Source organism: the organism of the source record quoted next, unplaced genomic scaffold (assembly GCF_019419815.1).
Source record: "Pyrus x bretschneideri cultivar Hongxiangsu unplaced genomic scaffold, Pyrus_bretschneideri_v1 Contig29, whole genome shotgun sequence".
NCBI classification, from domain to species: domain Eukaryota; kingdom Viridiplantae; phylum Streptophyta; class Magnoliopsida; order Rosales; family Rosaceae; genus Pyrus; species Pyrus x bretschneideri.
In genome coordinates, this window is record NW_025999601.1 from 2394672 (window position 1) to 2420322 (window position 25651).

The following is a 25651-nucleotide window of genomic DNA, read 5'->3' on the forward strand; positions in this document are numbered from 1 at the left end:
CATACATACATACATACATATATATATATACACACACACACACACTCGTTGAATAGGTTTTCTACATTGATCATATGTTTTAGTTTATGGAAGTTACTTTTCTGCGTCATTAATTTTTTGTTCATGTTTTAGTTTTGTGATATCCCGTCCCCAAAATTATTATTTTATTTTATTTTTGATGTATTTCGAAGATTTGATTGGAACTAGTTCGTTAATTCTCCAAATTTGAGAAAAACAAAGTGAGGGGTACTTTAGTCATTTCTAATTTTCTCGACCTTTTCGGTCAACTCTTGAACTGGTTAGGTAGAGTTTGATTCCATGAGCGCGTAGGCGTAAACGGATCTTATTTCCGAGTCAGAATAAAGAAGTTTGGGTCGTTTGAAGTTGGTGGCATTTTGGTAATTTTACCAAAATGCTATAAATGGGAGTGAAACCTCCAGAAAAGGGGGATGTTTTCTGAAAAATGGGAAAGGGCTGCTGCTCACCCGTTTTAGGGGCTAATTTGACCCGTTAACCCACAAATTTGACCCGCTTGTATCTCCTTCATCCGAGCTCCGTTTTGGGTGATCTTAGTGTCCATGGAAAGCTCTTGACGAACCCTAAATCTCTATAGTGTTAGATTTCCCATTTTCTTTTCTATCTTTGCAGTTCGAAGCCACAAAGCCCATGACTTTTCCGTCGGTTTTATCATTTTTCCGGTGATTCCGGCAACCATTTCCTTTGAGTGAGGTATGAAACTTCATCTACTCTTCATAATATTCGAGTTGGTATGCTTAGTTCGTGCTTTCGTATTCATTTTAGAGTTGAGTGTTTAGAACCCTAGAAATCCGGTTTTCTCTGGTGAATTTGAACGGTTTCCGATTAGAAATTATCATCGGCCTAGTTGTGAAAAGTGTTTCTCTTATTGAGCTCTAGCTACCATGTAAATTTGAGCACATCTAGTTAATGTTGAAAATTCGGAGTTTCTAAACCATCCATCTTGACTACCACCGCGTGTGGTGGTGCATGGGATTGTTCACGAGTGTTGTCTAGGTTTCAAATACCTTCTAGTGACCTTGTGAACCTATGTCTAGCTCGGTTTCCAAAAATTCAATTGTTTGGTGTGGTGATCAAATTGGACCACCACTTGTTTGTGTGATTGACGACAATCCGACCATTGGATCATAATGAAATTTTAGTATGTTATTCCAAAAGCATAATGTGGACTTTGAGAAGTTATGGATCAAAAATCCGATGTGCAGATCTTCAAGATCAAATTACGTAGAGTGGTGGACCTAATCGTTGACCGAGAGTTGAATTGTGGTCAACATGTCTCGATACATTCTAAATAATAAAATTAGTACTATGGGAGACTTAAGTGAAGTCTAGCGGGCCTACATTGGTTAGAGAGTGACTTGAACATATGTGATATGCTTATTACCTTGATTTCTTATATTGGTATCATCTGTGAATATGACTTGGTTTTATAATGTGATTTCTATTGAAATGTGATTATATATATATATATATATATATATATATATATTTAGCCATAGACCTGTGTTTATTAAACATGATTTGGCTTGTGTATTGATGATGATCTTGATATGTGATTTGACGTGCATATTTGAAAGGTGGTTGATTTGCATAGATGGTATGATATGATGAAATGTGAGTGACTTTAATATATGTGAATATGACATGGTTTTATAATTATGTTTCCTATAAATTGTTAATTTTTATATTTAGCCATCGAGGTAGTTTTATGAAGTGGGATTTGACGTGCATATTGGAAATATGGTTTGTTTTGTATGATTGGCTTGATTTGATGAAAGGTGAGGGCTGGTGGTGGACCGTTAATCCATTGTCATGGGGTTTGTTGCTTCAAAACATATTTCATCCCTCGTTTCATTATTTCATTTCTTGTTTCGTTGAGCCCTTATAACTTGAGTAACTTGATTCATGTGTTGTTTCATTGATTGGTGGTTATGCATTGTACTCCACAATTCCGTTGAGTGATGGTCCGGAATCATATCCTGGTTTGGATTTCATTGAGTGATGGTCCGGAATCGTATCTTGGTTTGGGTTCCGTTGAGTGATGGTCTGAAATCCTTCTTACTCCGCGATTCCGTTGAGTGATGGTCCGGAATCGTATCTTGGTTTGGGTTTCGTTGAGTGATGGTCCTGGATCGTATCCACCTTGGGTTTCATTGAGTTTGGATTGAGATAGCTTCAAAGATGTAGGCTTCGGCCGAACTGTGTCGCTTTAACCCTACTTTTCATTGTGTGTATGAGAATATGGTTGTGAGATGTTGTGAACCGTTGGACGTCTGGGTGACTCCCTCGGAGTTTTCAAAAGTTTGGTATTGATTTCTTATGAATGATTTATATTCAAGGTTTATAAATTGTGATTGATGGCTGATTTTATTATTGTATCATATGCTTATATTATTGTCACTCACCCAAGCCGCGCAACTTATCTGAGTGCACCAATCCCATAATGTAGGCATTGACTTTACATATGACAGGTCAGGGTAGATTAAGAGAAACCGCTTGATATTTTGGTTCCATTGAGTGGTCTGGAACCCGATGTTGTTGGATTCCGTTGAGTGGTCCGGAATCCGTGCTCTTGTTCATTCCGTAAGATGATCTTAGAATCCTAAATTCTAGTAGATGGGAATTACCCACGATAGATATTGTGAAAATAAATTAGAATTACCATGTTTATTGGTTAATTCGTTAAATGTTTTGTTATCGCATTGCTTGATGAACGTAATTAAATGCTAAGATTGTACATCTTGATTCATGAATTGATTAATTGATGGGATTGTGGAGTGACGTTGGACATGAGTGTTGTTATTATGATTATTTTAGTTGATTAATATTTATGGAGAATAATGTTGTGCTTTGTTAATTCTTTAATATGTTACACGCTATGAAATGTGATTTTATGTGGGAACGTGATGATTTATGTGATGGATGAAGTGGAAATGTTATTTGTCTTGTGGGATTATTATGTTGGATATCATTGTTATTGTTATGACCGACTTGTTGACAAATATGGTGAGAGAATATGATTGTGCTTCGTCGTTTGTTCTTTGAAAGATTGCATGATATTCATTGTGATATTTTGTTGGGACATAACGACTTATGTGATGAATGTTTGAGTGTACTGAGGCAATGAACTACGAATGGCTTGATCCCTATTTAAGGTACGTAGGCAATCTAACGAGGATGTTTGATGCAACCATAAAGTCTACAAAGAATAATTATGCAGTCGGATCTTAAGTTACGTTTTACCTTTTTCCAGAGGCGGGGTATGTTAGAGACGAGTATTTGGTGACGTCACGTGTCGATCATGGACGTATGTTGGGATCGGGGCGTGACAACTTTATAATTCATAAAAGTGTCTACAAGATGTTGCAGGTATTTAAAATATTTTGAAAATATATACTATTAAAAAACAGAGGTTATAGAAGTTAGATTTATAAAATTCAAAGGGTTACATTCATTTGCATATTGAACAAATTAATTACAATATATTAAACTATTTTTATTTTTTTTACAAAACATGAGAAATAAAGAATTTGTAGAAAGTTCTGTTTACAAATTATTTGGAACTTTAACACCGTTCAGAAGTTCCAGCCGATCATCAGTTATACCTTGAGATTTCATTTCTTGTACGCACTAAACTCATTCACCACAAATGTTTAGTGCAAGGTTACAATAGTAAATTTCATATTGTACAACAGATTCAAAGTATAATATGATAACAATCTTCCATTTAAGGTTTCTTTTTTCGAAAACAATGTCCGAAATCTTTAATGCAAATGGTCTCAGCGTTTGTTCCTTACAAAAAGCTGAGAATATACCTTGCTATAATCACACCTTGGGAGAAGGTTTGGTTAGAAAAACCCAGAAAAAAATTCTTGGTTACGTTATGTTACGTTATAAACTTACATCCTTCAGATTGGATTTGGTCTTGCACATAAGAGTAGTTTTGTAAACATTTCCAAGGACAAATCTCCATTTAATTTCGGGGAAAGTATACCCAATTGTGCAAAACATTAAACCCTAAATCTCATAATGTTTAGCTTAAACGAAGTATTCACATCCTATAAATACATGGAACTCAGCAGTACAACCCAAAACAGCAAAAAAAGAAAACATAGAAAACCAAAATTACAGAAAATGATTCAAACTTTCCTTCGCTTCACATTTTTTCAGCAACCAAACAAAACACAGACAACAAAAATTAAGAAAATGATCGATTGGGAGCTAAATTAACAGAAATTGAAAAGAGGAAGAGGCTTAGAGATCACGGTTATTACCCAAATTTGGCTAAATTCGACCTACCAATTCCAATTTGTACAACCTCAAATAACTATTCCCAAGACGAATCTTAAACATGCAACACAAACATAAATTAAGTATCTAAAATTTCAAAATTGGGGATAATTCGAATATGGACCAAACCTAAAATAGTTTACCTTAGTGTTAGCAATTGAGTACACGTTTTGCAGAGCAAATTATGCAAAATTCAATTTCCCTTAAGGGTAAAGAAATTCAATGACCTCCCTCTAGTGGTAGGGTTAAATCATTAGTGTGCGTTGCACCAGACTAATTTTAATTGGACTGACTTAGGCCATCTCCAACCGAAAGGTCCAGAGGGCCAAAAATAGCCCAAAAATCGTCTCCAACCGAGGGCCAGGCCAAAGAACTCATGGCCCCCACTTGACAAAAAAGGGCCAAAAGGCCAACCGGCCGACCCAAAGCAGCCAACCAGTCGGGCTGCCATTCAAACCCTAACGACTAGCTGACGTTAGCGTGACGCCAGCTAGCAACGGCTAGCTGATGTCATGCTGACTTGAGTTACCGTTGGTTTTTTTTTTTTTTTTGGGGCCAAAATATTTTTAAAAAATTCTAAAAAAATCTCATTTTTCCTATAAATACCTAAGCCATTACTACACCATTCCTCACAAATTTTTCCCCATTTCAATTCTCACATTTCTTACCTCTTCCAATAATATTTCCTTCAATTTTTTCAATAATTTTCAAATGACCTCATCTGCAATTAAAGGTAGGGCTTGGACGCGAAAAGAAGATGAAGCTCCTTGTAGGGCTTATAGATGGGTGTCGAAAGATAGTGTGAGGGGGAGTTCTCAAACAAGTGAAGGTGTTTGGACTTGTATGTCCAAAACATACTTGGAGTTTTACGAAGACACCACTCCACCGAATACTCAAAACCACAAGAGTTATTCTTCAAGATGGAAGAAACATCTTTAGCCAAGTTTGAACAAATGGCATCAAGTACTGTTAGCAACCGCAAGTAGACATGAAAACAACGCTAATTATTACGACGAAGTAAGTGTTTTCATAATTTATTTTAAATATTTAATAATATTACATTTAATTTCATAAATTAATTTCCTTTAATTTTTGTAATTATATTACATTTAATTTCATAAGTTAATCTCCTTTCATTTTTATAATTATATTTTCTAGGTACGCCAAGCGGAGGAATTGTATATGGAGGGCAGCTCAAAACCCTTTCAGTTTCACGATTGTTGAAAAATTTGTAAAGGGTGGGTGTTATTTGAAGACCCACCTCAACATAGATTAGGTCCTACACCGATGTTCGGAACTACATCCTCAGCTATAGATATGGATGAAGATGGATCTCCTACCATTCAACAAACAAGGGTAGAAAATCCGTCTTCGGGTGAAGGTTTCATACCTAGGGCTATGGGATGAAACAAGGCCCGAAGGTTGAAGGAAAAGGGCAAGGCAACGAATGATTACACCAACAGGAAGTGGCGGCCTCATTGCGATTAATAGTGGAGCAAAATGTCTTTGCTGCGGAAGAAAGGAACTGTAGGCATAAAGAACAGGTCAAACCAACACAAGAAGAGATGGATGATAAGAATATGGAAATGAACACTTCGAATTACATTTCAATGAGTAAGGCCTATTTTGATAGGAAACAAAAAAGAAATTATGACCTGGCGGCAGTTGTTTACCTCCGACTATACTCCTACAATGGCGGATGATGAAGATAATGATGATTTTAGATATTAAATTTAAATTGTTCTAGTTTTTAAATTTAAGTTGTTGTAGTTTTTAAATTTAAGTTGTTGTAGTTTTTAAATTTTAGTTGTAGTTTTTAAATATAAGTTGTAATTTTTAAATTTAAGTTGTTGTAATTTTTAAATTTAAATAATAAATTATATTTGGCCCTATGGCCCCCAGTTGGTGACGGTTTTTTGTGACAATACTAAAACAAGCCCTATGGCCCTTTGACCTTCGGTTGGAGATAGTAAGAAATATGGTCATGCACTATGCATTAAAATATTAACTTCTCGGAGGACCAGATGGCTAAAACAAGTCATCTGGCCAACCTTCGGTTGGAGATGACTTAGTGAATTGTCTGGTAAAATATCAGACTAAGAAGTAGATAATTAACAAATTATGATATTATATTATTTCATCAATATCTATTAAAATTCTATCATTAATTCTCTCTTGTTTTTTTTTTTTTTTTTTTTTTTCCACTAGAAATCTCTTCCTTTCTCGAAAGCCAATTCCCCACCATTGCAGACTTGCAGAGATCAAATGAAAAACCAACTCACAATTCCACAATTGCATATCAAATCGAAAGTCAAATCCAGAAATCAAAACCCATTTCAAATTCAAAACCTAGTTCAGAATCAAAATCCAAATCACATCAGCAACCCAAGCCGCTGCCCCCGACGGAGAACACGCATCGGCAACCCCAAGCTGCTGTCGTCCCAATCCAAGGCATGCAACAAGTAGTTTTGGTTCCTGATATGAAGGGGAGACGATAGGTGGTGACGGCGAGGTCCGGTTAGTTGCCATTTGGCCGGAAGCAACTCGCCGGACTTCGGCATCGAACCCGTAACTGCGTAGAGCCGCGCAGAGGAGAGCAAGGGAAGGAGAGCGGGAGAAGTAAAAAAAAACGGAGAGAGCGATGGAATGGAAAATGATAAAATATACAGAAAGCAGGATTAAAGTGGGAATAACAGAAATTAATCATGGAAAAAATTGGAATTACACTGTGCTTATGTGAATGGTCAGATTCCATTAGGTCACTGCTCACATCAGATATTTACATATTGTCTGAAGAAACTTATTTTAAACATTTTAGATGCATTATCGTTTTTTGATGACGCTGACAACTTGTTCCTTTCACTCGTTTGATACTAAATTCCAAATGTTTCCTGGACCAACTGTTCTACTAGAAGGTTTTCCAGCTTCCCTTGTTCTTTCCGATATCGAGAATATATGAATCCCACCAATGTGAGGTCTTATGTAACACTATATGATTTTGGAAGAGCATGTTATTCACATGATCGACCCAATTGACACTTGATTTCACATTACTCAATATGAGTTGTTCATGTTTTAGGACTGAAGTGCGGACATGTGTGACTAATTTGTTGTTGAGGAGTAGTTCATGAAGGCTATTGCAGGATTGGTTGCGAATTAAAGATGTTGATATTGAATATAAATCTGTAAAGCCCTTTATTCAATGAATTGAATACCGTACATTAAATAATTATACAATATGTATGAAAAATACTAGCGAACTTTAACGAAAAGCTTCTGATAATGTTCATTTTAACGAAAAATCATATTTTTTACACTAAAAAGTCAATCCTGCTACTATTCATTTTACCATTTATTTTGTCCTTATAGTTAAAATTCAAAATTTTCTAACCTTTTTCATTAGTTTTTCTAAAAAATTAATATAACATGGTCCAAGCCCCCAACTAAAAAAATGGGAAAACCCTTTACTTAAAGAATAAATGGGAAAATGGAGTACACTATAAACATACATATAGAGTAATCCTAGTGATTACAACTCCTTTATTTAGACTAGACCCTGCATATCTCCTCCTCCTCCTCCTCCTCCTCCAGGTTTCAAGACCTGCTGTAAGTGAAAGGTGGTGATACTTTAAAGCTATATAATTCTAGCGAGATTCAATTCTTTTCCTTTACTGTTTGTCTATAAAGTTGCACTATCCGCCTGTTTCTGGGTTGTACTGGTCTTGCATTAGTGTCTGAGTCCTGCAAGATTTTCAACACAAGTACATCTAATCAAAATAACATCGAATTTTCAATGTTTATGCATAATTTTTTTTTTTTTTTTACATGAAATTTTGAAATGGTTTCATGATTGAACTTACATCATGAACAGCTACTCGGAGTGATTTCACTTGTTCTTCTGAGACAGTGCTCACCTGATGAGTTAAAACTTAAGTGAGATTTAGAACGAACAGAAATTTTGTAGACACCAGAACATATTATCAAATTTTAGGGTTTATAAAATAAGAGAAAAGAACCTCTCGAGCAATGGTCCAGATAACATTTTGTGTGCAAGGAGGAGTTGTAAGTGAGCCAATATATCTGTAATACTTTGTGCTGCTTGTTTTCATTTGCCTTGGATCAACCATACCAACCACTTCTTCCTCTTCAGTGGTATCAGAGACGTCTGCTAAATAATCCATGATCTAAACACAAAAAGGAATAATAAGTACAGCAAGCATAAGAGAGAAGAATGAAAGTATATAATTTCGACGACATTTACCGACCATATCTCTCACATAGGAGGATCCAAGTGAAACCCTAATCATGCAATTGAGTTATATTTATGCGAGCGATGGTGTTGGAAATGTAGTCAGTATAAAGTACGGTCACTCCAAGTGAGGGTTTTAAATATTTTACCGATGACAAAAATGGATCAGGAGCTCCAATCCTATAAAGAACTCCAGTCACAGCAATATTTCCAGTTGCGCTCTCATGAACCAAATGCACCTCTAAATCAAACCTCTTGCCATTGATGGTGTGTTCTGAAGACGCGTGCCAGTGGCATTGTTTCAGTTTATACAAAGTTCCGTTTAATAGTATAAATCCTGCATCAGTTTCCCATTTCAACTGCATTGACAAATCATCGAACAAGCGATTAATATTCGTAAGAATACTTTTTCCTCATAGACTTAATGGAAAATTAAACCTCAACAACCCCAACTTTACGTGCACCTTTCTTGGTACTTTGAAGTGTAAGGTAATACTAATTGTGTTAGGAGAATTTTTCAAATTTGATCTCTAGTTTTTTATCTTTATCTTACCATCATATCATGCCCCCTATTCTTAAGAGTGGCATTGCAAGGCCTGTAGTTACTCTTAAGTATCCCCAAATGTGACACTAGTTCGACTCTGTCATCTGACAGATCAATCGGAGACTGCATCGATCCCTTGCTGCACATGCTCCATTCTTGGCGTATCTCTCCCCATCGAAGCGGTCCCTTCTCACTGTCTTCCTCATAATTAAACTCCCTCTGATCTTCTGCATCATCAAGAATATTAACAAAAATGAGAAGTAATTTTCAAAATCCCATAACGGCACTACCAATGGCCGGAAACATGACTTAAAATTGTAGGAGGGGTCATACATTATTTAATAAGGATAAGAGTGCGTAACATTGATGAACATGGACTACCTTAAACAGAAAATTTACTAGGAAATCAAAAATTCAATTGGAGCCCTTGTCATTCTTAACCATGTATATTTTATATGCATGTTGATATATATATAACTAGAAAAACTGTTTAAAAATGGCTGAAAGCAATATCCTATTTTAATTTAGAAAATGCATTACTTTAACTACCCAAATTAAAGAAAGCTTAATGAAACTCTTAAGAGAACAATATGCTCTACTTCGATTCTAATAGTGGAAGTATTGAGCATATATAATAAAGATATTACAAATAATTTATACCAACTTCTTCAGATGTTGCATGGCGAGAATTCAGCAATACCAAGGCAAAAAGGAAACTGTAAAATAATATTGGGGTGGGAAACTTCTCCATTTTTTAGCTTCGAGCTGCACTTGGAGCCTATGGGGAATAGGAACAGTTGCTTCCATATTTATACGCATCAGCCTGTAGTATGATGCGTAAAGACTTTCAAATAATGAAGCCTTTCGCAATCATGACTTTCAAATAAAATTTTTTCTGTGGCTACAAAATTTCTCAGGTAGTTATGCAGTTTCAATGGAATCAGCTAGAAGTCATTCATGGGATTTGCCAGTCAATAGAGAATTCCTTATTAACTACATGAAAGTAGAATTTAGAAGAAGACCCGAAAAAATGGTGGTGTTTTTCGTCCTTCATCTCCAAAATTTTCTACAAAGTAGACTCCATTTGATACACGTCATTGCTGAGGATTCTTTGATACAACTATTAGTGTAGAGTTTATATATGTAGAGTGCTGGGTGGATCTATGTGTCATGCAAAAATGCTACTTTTACCATATATTTGTATCATCATTTGTATCATCTTTCTAATAAGAATGAGACCTACATGAGTTGACAGATTCTACTTCTATTAGAAAGAAAGATGATACAAAATTAAAATGATACAAATAAATAATAAATGTAAGATTCGTATCATAAGTTTAAACACTCTAACTTTTCTTGGAGGTTGGGTTAATTGACGAGTTTGTTTAATATTTGTTTGGTGGTTGGTGGCTGGTGGCTTGAAGGCAATTTTGGAGGTTTTCTCAAATTTTTGTTGTATTTGTGAAGGTTCCCACCAAAAGGGCCTAGAACATGTTGACTAAAAAAAAGGTCTAAACACGTGTGCAAAACTTGTAGTTGAGGGAAGGTAGGTGATTTTTCACACCTTTTTTTTTATTTTTTTGAATTTCTTAAAAAAAAATTTATTTGTAAGCATTATATTGAATAAATTAAATTAAACATAAGTATATGAGAAGTTAAAAATTATGTGTATTTATTATTTTCTCAAAGAAAATATATAATAAAAAGAATTGAACGATAATCTAGAGAAAAACCACAGCTGCAGAATCCACCAAACAGATAAGTAGTACAATACGCAGCCTGTTGTCAATATTCACACCACCACAAACCCAACAAATATAGTAACATGAAAGGACGGTTTTGTACACTGACCCACGAAGAAATGGCCGGAAAAGATTTTTCAATCTTACCGGTACATGGGTTAGTACATCACATATCACTATACAAATGGTGGAACATATGTACTAAAAAGTTAATAACTTAAAAAATAAAATTCACCACTTCTATTCAAACAGATGGTATAACACTTGTGTTCCTGTCATAATAAAAATTTTCTCGTAACATGATAGTACTGTACTACCTAATAATTTATCTAAGATTTCAATACCCAACCACCTCTTGCACCTTACATCCTTCATCCCAATCCTTCCTCAAAAACACTTCCTCTAACTTTATTTTTACCCTCAATTTGAAGAATGTTGTGTGATTTTCGCATGTGCTTGTGACCTTCTTTACCAGATGACGACTCTTTGTTACTAATATGCAACTCTTATACGCAATTACAGGAGACTAATTCTTCCCCAAATCCGCCCATGTTAGTCCCTTTTTGTCTAGATGTGAAGGGCTCTATGGCACCCCAACTTCAATTCGTGGTAGGAATTATGATTTAGAGTTATGGTTCAATTCAGGGTTTCGGTGATTTTGGCCCAAGGGCACTCATGTACGGGTGATGCTTGATTTGGTGCCATGAGTTTCTTTAGCTGATTATACAGATTTCGTCCAATTTAATTTAGCTCTTCTGAGTTGTTTTTACAATTATGTTAAGATTTGTGTATTTTGCGCGTTATTTTAATGAATGTCATTGTTGCTTAAAATAAAATAAAATCTCAACCACATACTTCTTTTTCCAATGGTGAAAGAGGTCCGAATTTTTATTTCCTGACTCCCATTAATCAAAAACTACACTTTTATTGATTTATTAATGAAAAAAAAAATTAAGGGATGTCTAACGAATGTAAAATCAGTGTTGTAGACCTATACGTAACTTTGTTGTTTGTGAAGTAAATTTTGTGTATATATATGATCTGATAACAATTGTGCCTATAAACTCTGTTCCTGTTAAAATATTCTTACATATTTGAAAGTTCTATAACAACTTTGATTAAGACTTTTAAACTAGTAGCAATGTCCTTTTTTTTTTCTTTCTTCAAAAAGGAACAAGCTGGTTACTTCGTAACGACAATCCACTATTCTAGAGGTCGAGAAAACTCATAGAAACATTTCAATCTCTTCCTAGACACCATCATGCGATTCACTACTGCCATAAATCGAACCCAGAACGTGTCTTGTGAAATACGAATATGGAATTCATCTCCAACCACTAAGTCATCCTGTCCCTAAATAAATAGTTGAATTATAGTCAGATTTTGTATTATATTCTATATATGCAGCTCCCCCGAAAGGGCAAAAAGAGAAGTACAACTGCAATTCTCCCATGTTTTATGTTGAATTGAAAAATGTTTCCATAATGGAATGGTTGAGATACGGTGGCTGTCCAAGATATTTGGAAGGGAAAGAAATGTCAAATTTGAGGAAAAATAAAACTCATGACGCAAAGTATTATATGTTAATGGAAGTCTTGTTCCGCCACTAAACGTATAATGTATATTGGAAGCTAAAGTCTAGAAAGGAAGATCGAAGATGATGAAGAGGAACTCAATGCCAGAAAAAATGAAACTTGAATCAAATTTTACTAAAGTATATAACATATATATGGTAAGCTTTATTTAGGTTACTTTCCTCCTTCAAGATACATAGAATGCTAATGTAAAAAAAAAATACACAAAATACCATGCAACTCTTTTTATTTTTACCTTGATAGAAAATCGAAGACTACATCTATCTTAATCTAAATTCATTACCTCACCACTTTAATTAAATTATGCATATTAAACCGTGTAACACACTTGAAATCATTTTGTATTCTTTTAGGACTGCAAAATTGAAAATAATACTCTTATGTTTTTCATATTTATTCTGAAAATTTACCTTACCTATGTCAAAAAGAAGTTGAAAGTTTGAATGCCCCAACTTTCCAGGGATCAAAACTAAATTTGTTTCCTCACAAGAATCAGACGATTTCAACACAATTAGTGGCTGGACAAACGTTATAGCCGCCTGACCATGGACCCACAAATGATAAAGCCCAAGCTACCGTTTACCTCATTTTTTCTCATAATCACTTTTTCGCCTCCAATGCCTATCCAAGCATTTAATGAAACAAGAATGCTCTGCAATGAGTCCATTTGGTTTATATTTCAGTGTTTGTTATTTGAGACTTTACTGCAATCTCAAACTAGGATACCCCAGTGTTGTGATTTATAACTTAAAATTAGAGTGTTGAATACAAATCTGGAAGCGGCAATTGATTGAACGATGACAAAAGCAGAGAAGAAGAATTTTAAGAGTTCTGGGCGATCAATCAGAGGTGGAAGCTGTTGGAATATGCTCGAAAAGCAATTGACATGGCATCATGTAATTGGCTATTTGTGGCAACCCAATGTCAAGTCATTGACGACAAGGGCAAGTGAGAACATCCGTTAATCAAGCACATAACCTAATTGCGGATTAGGAAGTTTGTTATTGATTAGGATGAGTCAAAGAATTACGTTAAATTGTAGAGACGGGATCGTGAAGAAGTTTCAATCTTGAGATATGTACCCTACAGATCTTAAGTTCTAAATTATGTTCCTAGCCATAGGGTGATTGAATGCACTATCGATCACCCATAAAGGTTGATTTAATATCATATTCAGTAGTGCGTCTCATAGTAAGCACGTAACGGCATGAAATAGACACAAAGGTAACCATTTATGAGATTGAGTTCACTAATCATTGACCAACCATAGAAGTGTACGAATGAAAGATTATCTACTTGCCAATCGTACAACACTTTTGGGTTATGGATGCAACTAGTTCTTAAACCTGAGAGATCATTACTTATCTTGTGTTGATGAATATGATCTTTGGCCTCACCTTGAAGCTCGTGGAGCCTTACAGTGAAAGGTTTGAGATCGTGTGCATTAATGCAAAGATATATGAATGCAAAACAAGGAATTTGTCACCTTCTAGGAAATCATGGAGGTAAATAATCATGTAGCCCTTAATGATCTATCTCTAGAAGTCTTACATCAAGGTAATCATATTTATAAAAGTTTGATAATAGTTTCATGCTCTGAAATATATGATCTAAATATAGTAGACAAAGGAACTGAATTCATTGTAACCATAACTTAGGTTCAAAATATGTGTTGTATGAATTCAAACATATCCTAACTAATCTGGGTAGCCATAGGCCATTGCTAGATGTTACTATTCGGTTTGTGAATATTCCTACAAGGTTGAATTAGAATGGTTTCTAATTATGTAAAATTAGATTAATCAAATTAGCCAGTGCTAGCTTTAGTTGGAATCTACAAGGTCACACACAATAGAGTAATATCGAATGGCAACATTGGTGAAGACTAAATTTGATATAAATTGTTTGGGCTTACTATTGTTAGTTATTTGAACTAAAATAAAACAAGGAAGTCCATTCTCAAGAAAATATCAAAATAAATAAATAAAATAAAAGCGAATTGGGCTAAAGCCCAGTGACAAAGGAGGTGTGGAAAGCCCAATTAAAGGTCTCCAAGGGCTTGCGGCGCATATGTGTGGTGGAGGATTAATTTGTAATCCTATTGGCTTATGGAATTGTTCTCTATATAAGCCTAGGGAGTCTTTAGACCTAATGTGAGAATACAATTCAAAATTCGCAAGGAGAAATTAGATAAAGGGGAATTAGTTTTTTCAATTCAGAGATATTGAAAAATAAACCACAACACCCACTCCCTTTGCCGCCACACCACCTGAGGAGAAGATATTAGTAGATTGTCGTCTTCCTGATTCATCAATCAGAAATTCATTCATGTGGATACTGGTAGAGGGAAAACACTTGGGAGTCTCAACATCATTGAATTCTTTCGCTTATAAAATCTAAAGGTTGAAATTCTTCGCTTTCGCCTACAACATTAAACTTGGTACTTTGTTGGAACTCGCTTCTGCTTACGCATAAAAGTACAATAAGTGGTATCAGAACCTAGTGTCAGCATGGGTTTTGTTTGTCGGTTATTATGAAGGTTTCTGCATTGTTAGCGAAATTTGATATTTAAAACATTTCGACGGGAGGATGATTTTAAGAGTTTGAATACTGAATCCTTTGGATGTCTTTGAGGCAACGTTCATTCGGTTCACATTTTCGGTTCGTTTTTTCGAGCTTTGTATAGATTTTTTGGCTCTTATTTTCTAGTTTATATAATGGAATTTTTGGAGAAAGCTGGAGAAAAATTCATGTTTTGAAGCCATTTGGAATTACTGAGTCATGGCGGATATCAATTTCAAAAGAATTTGGTGATCACTTGGCGTTTGTATTTGTTATCCCAATTTGTATTTGATTTGAAAGTCTGCTAATTTCTTGCCGAGATGGAGATTGTTGTGATTTACGGCTCAAAATTAGAACGTTGGATACAAATATGGAAGTGGCAATCAATTCAACTATGACAGAAGCAGAGAATAAGTGTTGAAGAGTTCTGGGTGATCGATCAAAGTTGACAGTGGATCGATCGAAAATAGACAAAAAAATCCTCTCGCATTTATGACAGAAGCAAAGAATAAGTGTTGAAGAGTTCTGGGTGATCGATCAAAGCTGACAATGGATCGATCGAAAATAGACAAAAAATCCTCTCGCATTTCATGTTTAGTTTTTGTCTTTAATTTTAATAAAGGCATTTTCGTCTCTTGTAGCTAAAAATCCACATGTCAGTTCTAGAATTTTTTATATTAATTTTTTGCTCCACAAATATAAGTAAAAGACTCATTACCTATAAACGAATGTGCCGACTTGTGTACACATTGTTCACAATAAAAACGATGAAATGTTTAGGATGATAATTAAATGGTAAAACTATTTCTTATTGAGTGATAAGTAAATGTTCACATAAATTCAACATTTTGTTTCCAATTAAAAAAAAACACTGTTATCTTTAATATGGAGGGGAAGTCCCAAAAGGCAAAGAGAGATTTGAAGAGAAGGATATGAGAGGTCGTGAAAAAAAAAATGGCGGATGCAATCAACACACTAGCTCTAGTTGCTGCTTTGTTAAAATTAGAAGAAAAAACAAGACAAAAATTTGAAAATTAGAAGGAAAGCGAAGAGCCACGCCTGTGACATCCCACATCGCTCAGGGGAGTGATCCTTAAATGTATATTCCCATCCCTGCCTAGCACGAGGCATTTTGGGAGCTCACTGGCTTGGAGTTCCGTAGGAATTCCGAAGTTAAGCGAGTTCGTGCGAGAGCATTACCAGGATGGGTGACCCATCGGGAAGTTCTCGTGTGAGTTCCCAAAAACAAAATCATGAGGGAATAGTAAGCCCAAAGCAGACAATATCGTGCTACGGTGGTGGAGCGGGCCCGAGAAGTGATCTGCCCCGGGCCGGGATGTGACAACGCCCACCTCGTCCAATTTGACGGCAATCATCCTTCACCGTATTGGTGTCTCATCCCGAACCTAATCTTTTCTTTTCTCCATCTTAATTGAATCCACTAATAAACAAACTCAACCTTAACCCAAATCATCCTTACCAGTCCAGAAACGACAATTGATTCGATCGAGAATGTCGCTCATTTTCCTCGTTCCCATTGAAATGGGCCATGTCAAGGGCCCTCTCTTCCTCCAAATTTCTAGATAGAAAAAGTTGGCTGGCGGTGGGAAGGGGGTTGCCATTGAATTGGGTCGGGTGGCGTGGTTTTGAATTTCAATTTTTGTTTTCCGTAGGAAAATATTTGAAAAAATGTATCAAGGACATTCTAGGAATAATTATGGGTGTAAAGAGAGTATTATGCGTTTTTAACTTTTTATGGTAAGTGAGAATATAAGGTGGGTAAAAAGATAGAGGTGGGAGTATTAGCACTCTTCTTATTTTGTTGAATTTGTGCTTTGATGACTTAAATGAGAATCTTGAAATATAAACAGTACCAATTGCTGAACCAGACGGTGAGTAACCCCAACAATCCTTTTCGGTATTCATAAAAAGGATTCCTCTTAGGAAACGGATTGAATGATTTGCAAATACAAGTATCAATTTCATTTTCTTTATAATTTTTAAGAATATGATTTAACAAATCAAAAGTGGCACAGTCTAGTGATATTTCTCTTCACTTAAAAGTGAAAGGTATTAGATTCAAATCTCGTGGATGACAAATTCAATGCCAAATTAGGCTTAACCGAACTCTTCCTCCCCTTAATGTAAAAATATCGATATACCCAAAAAAAATTAAAAAATCAAAAGCAAATCAAAGAACATAAACAACGAGTACACAGTAAAACATTGAAGAGTGGAAATCATTTCCACGATAAAATTATTCATTTGAGGTTGAGTCCATTAGTTTGGCATGCCCAACAAATGTGTGTAATTCCAAACTCAAAAACCCAATTACCCGATAAAACCCATTTAAGATTTTCTTCATTGGCAAGGGAAGAGAAATAATCTAAAAAGTCCCCAAAGGTCCATTGAGAATTCGGCATGCAGTGGATTATTTATATACGTACAAAAATTTAACACTTCCTTGTTTGTTATTATGTTTTTCTGATCATTTGCTAGGACGCACACAACTCTCATAGTTCATGTCCCAATATATTTTCACAACCTGTCGATATTTCAAATTTCAATAGTGATGAAAACATTCTACCACATAATGGAACTGTTATTTAGAACCCTCACTCCATTCAAATTCTATCCAGGCTCCTCTCTCTAGCTCTGTCACAATTTATCCTCCCCTCCTAAACCTAATACTTCATTGCCAATCTTTAGTTTCTTTTCTAACACGGCCTACCAAAATGGGAGCCTAGCAGAGCTATACCTTTTCCTTATTTTCCGTTACTTATGTGTCGTAAATTACCCCACATAATCACGTACCACTTGACCTCCAAGTTGCCGCCGCAGCTGATCCTCTTGTTGCTGCAATTGTTGCTGCTGCTGGGCACTTTCTACCCCATGTCTGAGACCCAATGTGAGGGACACGGCTCCAAGTCCCCCAGCCTCAAACCCTCCTCGCTGGTACGGGACAAAACCCATCAATCCTCCGTCCATGCTTGATGGAACTTGGCACTCCAATCTAGACCTCTTCATCTCCTGATTTTGCTGCTCTGCATCTCCTGAGCACTCTAATTGCCTATCGGGCATCATATTCATGCTTAGTTGATGATCATTGTTTGGCCTGCTGCTGGTGCCTTCATTTGCAGAATTTCCATCCTTATTGATAGGATCTTGGCCAGCTTCGTGGGAGCCTCCTCTAGTTTCGAGCATATGTATTTCTTCAACCATGGGCTTCCAAACGCGCACTCGGGCGTTTATGAACCAGTTTGACACCTGCATTATGGTTCATAATTATGTCATTATCAGCATAACCCATATGCAAATTACTTGATATACAAGGAAGAAGTAAGCACACAACTCATTATGAATTACCAGTGTAAATATGGGCTAAACATCTATAAATGAACCATAGCAGGATACACTATAATGTACAAACCCTAAATGTAAGTACTTGTAAATGTATGTCGGTCTTGAAATGGCCATAAGATAACTACTTTCCAGACCTACATACATCTAAAAAAGGCCATGTTGATCCCCAACTAAGTCTCGTATCTGTGAACATGACCGACATGAGACTATCTACTAATTTGCTTTAATTTTCTTACAGGCTACCTATTTATTTAATTCAAATCTTGCTAACTGCATATTCAATTTGATTAACTAAACAGCAAAAATCAACTTGATTAAGACAAGACAATTAGATATTAAGTAGGTGACCCTACCTGATTTCGAGATAGGCCCGTTTGAGTAGCTAACATGTGCTTATCTGTGTCCGTGGGATACCTAAAAAAAAGGAGAAAGTTAACACACGAAAATAAAAGACCGATTGTGTGTGTGTGTGTGTGTGTGTGAGAGAGAGAGAGAGAGAGAGAGAGAGATGGGTACGTACGGGTGAAGAAAATGCTCAAAGAGCCAAGCTCGTAGAATGGCTACTGAACGTTCAGGTAGGCCTCTCTGGGGTCTCCAGACGTGTTGTTGGGGTTCAGAGAAACCCACAAGAGACCCACCGCCAGACGACGTATGTTTTTGAAAACCTAGGCCCATGTACTTTAGCTTGGCCAAATTTTTTTCACCTTTACTACTGCATCCAGCAGTAACAGCAGCAGTTACAGCGGATGACATATTTTCCTCTCCCAAAGCCTTCCTTATGTGCTTGAGCTGGTCCTTGATGGAATTTGTAAGACACCTGAAGTGTCTTGCGACTGTGTTTAGAGCCATGGATATGTAAGGTGTAGCAGAACTTAGACCGGCAACTGATTCGAAGGAAGCAACCACCATTTGCATTTGTTGATGATATTGCTTGTACCTTCTGCTAACCTTCAACTCCACAACAGAGTTACCAAAAGGGAATTCAAATCAGTTGATAATTTCTTACAAATCAATAACATGTATCCACTAAGTTTACTTAATGGTACAAAATTACATGTACCACTTTAGCGATCACATTATTAGCCCCCTGTATTTGGGTTCTACGAGACATGGTTAATAATATGATAATTCACAACTGTGTTACCAATAATATTACTGATGGACGAACAATGATTCACAATGAAAAGAAACATTCCAAATTCATTGAGACAGAAAGTTTTGAATTTTCTGAGTATTAAAGTACGAAAAATAATAGTAATAGGATGATAGCTAACCAACTAGAAAATTATGTCAGCAATCAGAAAGGGTGTTTCTTTTTAACCAAATAATGTGGTCGTCGTCCATTCCAAGAAGACAACTTGGTTTTCAACTTTAATAGAAAGTGACTGGACAAGAAGTGGTATCAACTGTTAACTGGAAATCAAGCTAATTCTCAAGGCCCTACACATGCAGTGAAGATAATGAGTGTGTTAACCCATTGATAATTATGATTTGGACATTAGGGAAAACAGTCCAATTTGGGAAGCGATTTATGTAGAGTCTTCTTCTTTACTTGCACATTCTTATTTATTTGTGATCTTTGGATTGAATAAACTAGAAGGAGAAAATGACATAAATAAATAGAAGTGTGCAAAGGGAGAAAGAGGATGCAAATATCTTTTCCCTTCAATTTAGTGGATCTAATAAAGATGTGCGCAGGTGATCCCAAATTTTTGTTTTCCTGATTAAAATTTATTCAATATACATTTTCTTACAAACACATGCATCTTTTTTATTTAGGTGTCCTACGTGCTGCATGTGAAGCCTACATCAACATGTAATTATATATACAGAGAAAAAGCGATTAACCATGAAAATGAAGACTTGAGAGTTCAATCTACCAAAGTACAACATATTAGAAACACCTCGCAAAAGGAAAATTTATCTTCATGGTACTTTTACTATTAAAACATGATAAATCAAAGTGCATGAGCATAAAACCTAGAGAAAACGAAAACTGGTAAAAATAAAAATGGGGGAAGTCAAGCATTTAGAAGATATATTGTACAACTCACTTTCTCATCATGCTTAGGCAAAAACACATAATACCGTTGTCTATTAAAATCATCTGGTTGTTAATTGTGAGCATAATTTTTATTTGGGTATTTACATGCAACAAACCGTATTTAAGCATGTCAAGTGAACATGACATATTTCCTCTCCTAAGACATATCAAGTATATGACTTCAAAATGAGGCCTTCAGAATGTCAACAAAGACTAGCTATACTTCCAACAATTAACTCAAAACCTCACTAGCTAATTTCAACAATCAACGTTTTCAAGCTCATTACTGAATATAGAGAAGCATTAATTAGAGAGCAACATGGATAACTTATACTTTGATATGCATCATCAATTGGAGATGTATATAACCAAAAGGAAACAACAAACTCAAGCAACATAAAATGGTCATAGAGTGTAATATATCAGTCCATAATATCTTCCCTCGCAAACCTTGAATAGGGGAAGAGAAATGCTATCATAATATACAGCTATTCTTGTACTGAAAATGGTGATAGAACTCAAGCCAGATAGGAGACTTAAATCCAAGTATGAGTTATACTTCACATGCATACAATTTTGATCACCTATTAACTTGCTAATATGACATTAATGTTCATCAATCATTGGGTTACAATCCAACAGTTGATATTCAAATGCCAACAAATGCCATTTGGATATTGATCTAATGGTACGTGAGCAAGAACTTGTATGCTCATAGCCATCAGCACGTAAGAACTTGCATGGATGTGTGTGTCCGCACCGGCCATCTAAGGAACATAATTGTCATTTTCTGATGACTAAACCTGATGGAGTAAAGACTTGCGTTACTATTTATGGGGTTAATCAACAGTCCAGGACCTGCATTTCTAAACATGTGGTGGGATAGTCTTCACCCCAAGAGGATACCGGGACTAACTAAGTTGCCAAATCTCACAATTGGCACAAAGATGACATTCTCTGGCTAATATTTAAGTCATCAGGAACCGTAAGTGTTACAATATAATCCTGAATTAAAGACTGGTAAATTATATAATGGGGGATCAATGTCCATCAAATCAACATGACTTGTAAAACTCTAATCATGTCATAATCGCGGACCCACGATGGCCATTATGTATGCATCACCAACCCTCCACACAACATCCCCCCCCCCCCCCCCCCCCCACAAAACGCAAGCTAGATCTAGCTGCACTAGGCAAAGTACACAGAACCAGTGGTCAATTTCTTAGGGATGAGAAATAGAAAGCATGTTAATCAATTAAGTACTCTAAACCTCTTAAAAGCCAATTATCAAGGAAACAAAGTCTATAAAAATTGCTTTTTCATATATTAACTATCTCATTTTAAAATGTCCAAAAGAATGTTGCACATCATAACCTATATCATAAGAACTCCTTTCCCTATGATCTATAATATTAAAAAAACAGAAAAAAATATTCTTATTGTTTAACGGACGTTAGCACTCCAAAAAATTCATTCTACACTTCAAGGATGTACAGATATAAGGAAAAAACACACCTGAAAAAAGTGCAGAATGACTGTTAAGTCACTTATGCATATAAGGGTTTAACTGAATCCATTTAAAAAATACATAGCATGCATGAAGTTCTTCCAATGCAACTCATAACCAATCAAGTATTACCTCCTCATTTTACCGCATTATTATCAAGATCCAATGTTGCATACTACTCATTGCAAAGGTGAAAAATTAATTAGAAGGGAGACATCTAAAACATCACTAACCTCCTCCTGCATATATAGGAGCTTTGCTTTCTTTTGTTGGTACTTCGGCCGAAAGGACTCAGACGATATGCTTGCAGCTCCACCATCACTGTTAATTTCGTTTGAACCGTAAAACGTAGAGAAAGATGCACCAGAGTTGTTCCTCTTAGCCACCTACTTCAGTTTCGATTGCACTAACAGCTTCAGTGCATATTGAAACTGAGGCCGAAGCACTTACATCTCCGGACATCCTCTCAGATGCCTCACATGTTTTTAGTAGCTTTGAATCACTAACCCTACAGAATTCATCCAGTAGCTGTTGGGCCGGTTTCAAGAACTTTGAACTCTTCAAAATCGTTGCATATCCAGTGAAAGGACCAAGAGGACCGGTGTTCCGATAAACGCTAGTATTAGAAGTCCCCACAATGTCCTGAAGTGATTTACCACAAGCTTTGCTAATAACAGATGGCTTTGTTATGGAACACAAGTATCCGCCAGAGGATTTCCCCATTTTCGAATTTTGAAGATCCTTAAGTGCATGATCATCATGATCATCAGTGCTTACATGTAAATCTTGAGACCCAATTAATTGAGCCACAGGCAGTTTATTAGATGGTGGATTTGATGAGAGTGATAGCGACAGCCCTTGTTGGTTGGAATCACTACTCATACCGGTCCTCATTTCTTCATCAACACTCTTTGCAATACTAAATTCTAGTCCACCACCACTACTCCGATGGCAGTTCTCGATAGGCTGCCGATCCATCCAAGAATTACTACCATTATTGAACCGCAGTGTGTTTGGTGGGTTACTGTAGCTTGGAACGCGAACAAGTTCATTTTCAATAAATCTTTGGTGGACAGTTGAAGCCATTCTAGCTGATCCTGCTGCCTCCCTTGAGAAGCTGAAGTAACAACATCTTGGAGAGTATTAACGTAATTCAGCGAAGGAGACGAAAAATGCATTGTTCCTCCTCCCAAATGCTCTTGGGCAACATGATGAATAGAAATTTGATCAGCAGATGGGTTGGCTAAACTAGACTGCACTACATCCCGATATCCACTTGTGTAAGTATTCACCCAATCTAAGCTTTGAGGTTGATTAAGAGTACTTCTCCAATTACCAAAATTCTGACTCTCACTGGCGGGCTGAGCTGCACCTAGATCTTGATCATGACATGCCATTGTGTCTCTGTGAGCTGACAACGGAACGTTTGCATTGATCGAAAAATTAAGCATTTCAGATGAAAACATTGTTGGATCGTACAGCAAATTCGCATTCCTCACATTTCGAACTTGCACAATATCTGGGTTTAGTCCTGGGTGGAGTGGTAACTTCCCAGAATTGTTGGGTAAATTGTCGAGGTGGTGAGATGGGCTTGAAGTTTGATGAACTCTCAACTTATCTCTCCGGCTTTGCTGTGCAACATGTGATTCTTGCCTAAAGCCGCTCATCTCCATCCACTAAAATTCACCAAGATCACTACTTTTTTCCCCTTAATTATTATAAAGCATTCCAACTCGAAAAATTGCCCCAATATTATTGGTTTCCTCAACAAAAATGAAAGCACACATGCATGTCTTCTAGCATCCGCATCAATCAAGCTGAAAAAACCATTTCCAAGCACTGTAATAAATCCAAGAAAATAATGCATGACTTCCCCAAGAAAATAGTGAATAAAAAAGAGCAAAATATAAAAGAAAATAAGTAAAAGTTTACCTTGAGTAGTTGTCAGGGATAAACTTTGAACTTGCGGAGACTTTCCCACAAACAGTGGTTTTGCTGTTAAGCTTTGAACTCTGTCGGCAGCAAAACCTTGAATCACAAACCTGCATACAATTAACCACCACTCATTCAAAAGTCGAGTAAGATAAAGATAAAAGCCTGCATTTAAAAATCATACGTAAAAATAAAAAAACAATTAAAAAAAAAATTAAAAAAAAAAATTACTCAACAAAATCGCCATACAGTACAACGTCTTCTTTCCCATGAAACCCTAATTCCATATCGCTTAAAAATGAAAACTATTTTTTACCATTTCATCACTTCAACAAAAGAAAATAATAACTTAGATCCAGAAAATGGAGTTTTTAGCGCCAACCCTACTCGCAGCCTTATCCATATAAGTGTTGAGTGCGCTACAATTCACACAAAAACAGTTGCTTCCTTAATTATATATTAGTAATTAATCACACGATGGTAACTATTCACTTGCTACAAACAATTACAAATAATTCATGGGAGTGAAAAACAAAGAAAGAGAAGTAGATCATCTTCATGACACAGTACTAGATGAATGAAGAAGAACTGCAGTTGGCAAATTAAACACTTTATAGATAGAAAAGAAAAGGTTGAACCAAAGTTAGTTAATTAATTAAGCAACTACTAAAAACCTGTGGAGTTTTTTGCTTCTTGGATCTTCTCAGACCGACCTAGTAGAGCTTGGATCCTGTTCTTTGTCTGCGGTGGAGTTTTTGAAGTTTGGAGGTGAGAGCACAATTATTGTGGAGGCAAAAATAGTTGGGGTTAAAAGGCCCTTGACGTTGAGGGCAGAGAGAGAGAGAGAGAGAGAAAGGGAGGGAGGCAAGGAGGCAGTAGTACTGAGGTAATTGTACTAGTTCTCAGCCGACGCAGCCGTTGGATTTAGCGGCGAGAGGATCGGACGGAGAGAAAATTCGCGTCCGTGAATGGTTTCACGAATATTGTATTCGGAAGAAAGGGTCCCATGAACCGAAACTTCACCCACTTTTCTAGTGGAGTTGGAGAGGTAAAAAAAAATGGAAACATGTGGTGGTCCTAGGAAACACTCCATATTACAGACGTACCATTGCCCTAAAATAGTTTTCTTTTTTATTTTATATTTATCTATCTTTATTAATTAATAAAACACTCGTTATCAACCAAAATCCTAATTATAATAACATAACATGAATAAGAAATATGGGACATAAATCTAATTTCACATAACCAAATTTTGTTTTTTTTTAAGTCTCACCTTCATGCAATCTTAACATATCTCTAATTAATTAAATAAATAAATAAATTTCTCACTCCCACATTTTCCATCACTCTCTTCCTCTCTCTTTCTATTTCAAAAACAAAAATAAAAATATTTCTCACACACTTTGTGTGTGTTCATATGCTAATTTCTACTAATTAATAAAACACTCATTGTCAACCAAAATCATATGAAATTACCAGCTTAACACTCTAATTAAAACAAAACATGAATAAGAAATATGGGGCAGAAATGTAATTTCACACAATCAAATTTTGCTGTTTTTTTTTTCAAAACCTCACCTACATGTAATCCTAACATATCTCTAATTTAAAAAATTAAAAAAAACTTCTCACTCCCACATTCTCTATCACTCTCTTTTTCTCTCTTTCTATCTCAAAAACAAAAATAAAAAATAGCGTAAATTACATAAAACTATCTTAACTATTGGATCACTCACAGTTTCATACCCATCTTTAAAAAATGTCAATGTCATACATCATCT

At 35.9% G+C, this 25651-nt stretch overlaps 2 protein-coding genes across 2 annotated transcripts; both read right to left on the reverse strand.

The window, feature by feature from the left end:
• Positions 1-7708: 7708 nt before the first annotated feature.
• LOC103947680 (alpha carbonic anhydrase 7) lies at positions 7709-10143 on the reverse strand. Its single transcript, XM_009358610.2, has 6 exons — positions 9780-10143; positions 9129-9346; positions 8725-8934; positions 8343-8510; positions 8187-8240; positions 7709-8067 (listed from the first exon to the last, which is right to left on the reverse strand). Exons 1-6 carry the CDS (start codon positions 9868-9870, stop codon positions 7981-7983), a joined length of 828 nt encoding a protein of 275 aa, XP_009356885.1. The 5' UTR covers positions 9871-10143; the 3' UTR covers positions 7709-7980.
• Positions 10144-17531: 7388 nt separating this feature from the next.
• LOC103947681 (BEL1-like homeodomain protein 9) lies at positions 17532-24854 on the reverse strand. Its single transcript, XM_048588830.1, is given in 8 exon segments — positions 17532-18285; positions 18735-18795; positions 18902-19329; positions 22169-22321; positions 22323-23023; positions 23026-23752; positions 23868-23977; positions 24542-24854. Coding segments are annotated over 6 exon segments (2400 nt in total). The 5' UTR covers positions 23609-23752; positions 23868-23977; positions 24542-24854; the 3' UTR covers positions 17532-17811.
• Between the last annotated feature and the right edge of the window lie 797 nt (positions 24855-25651).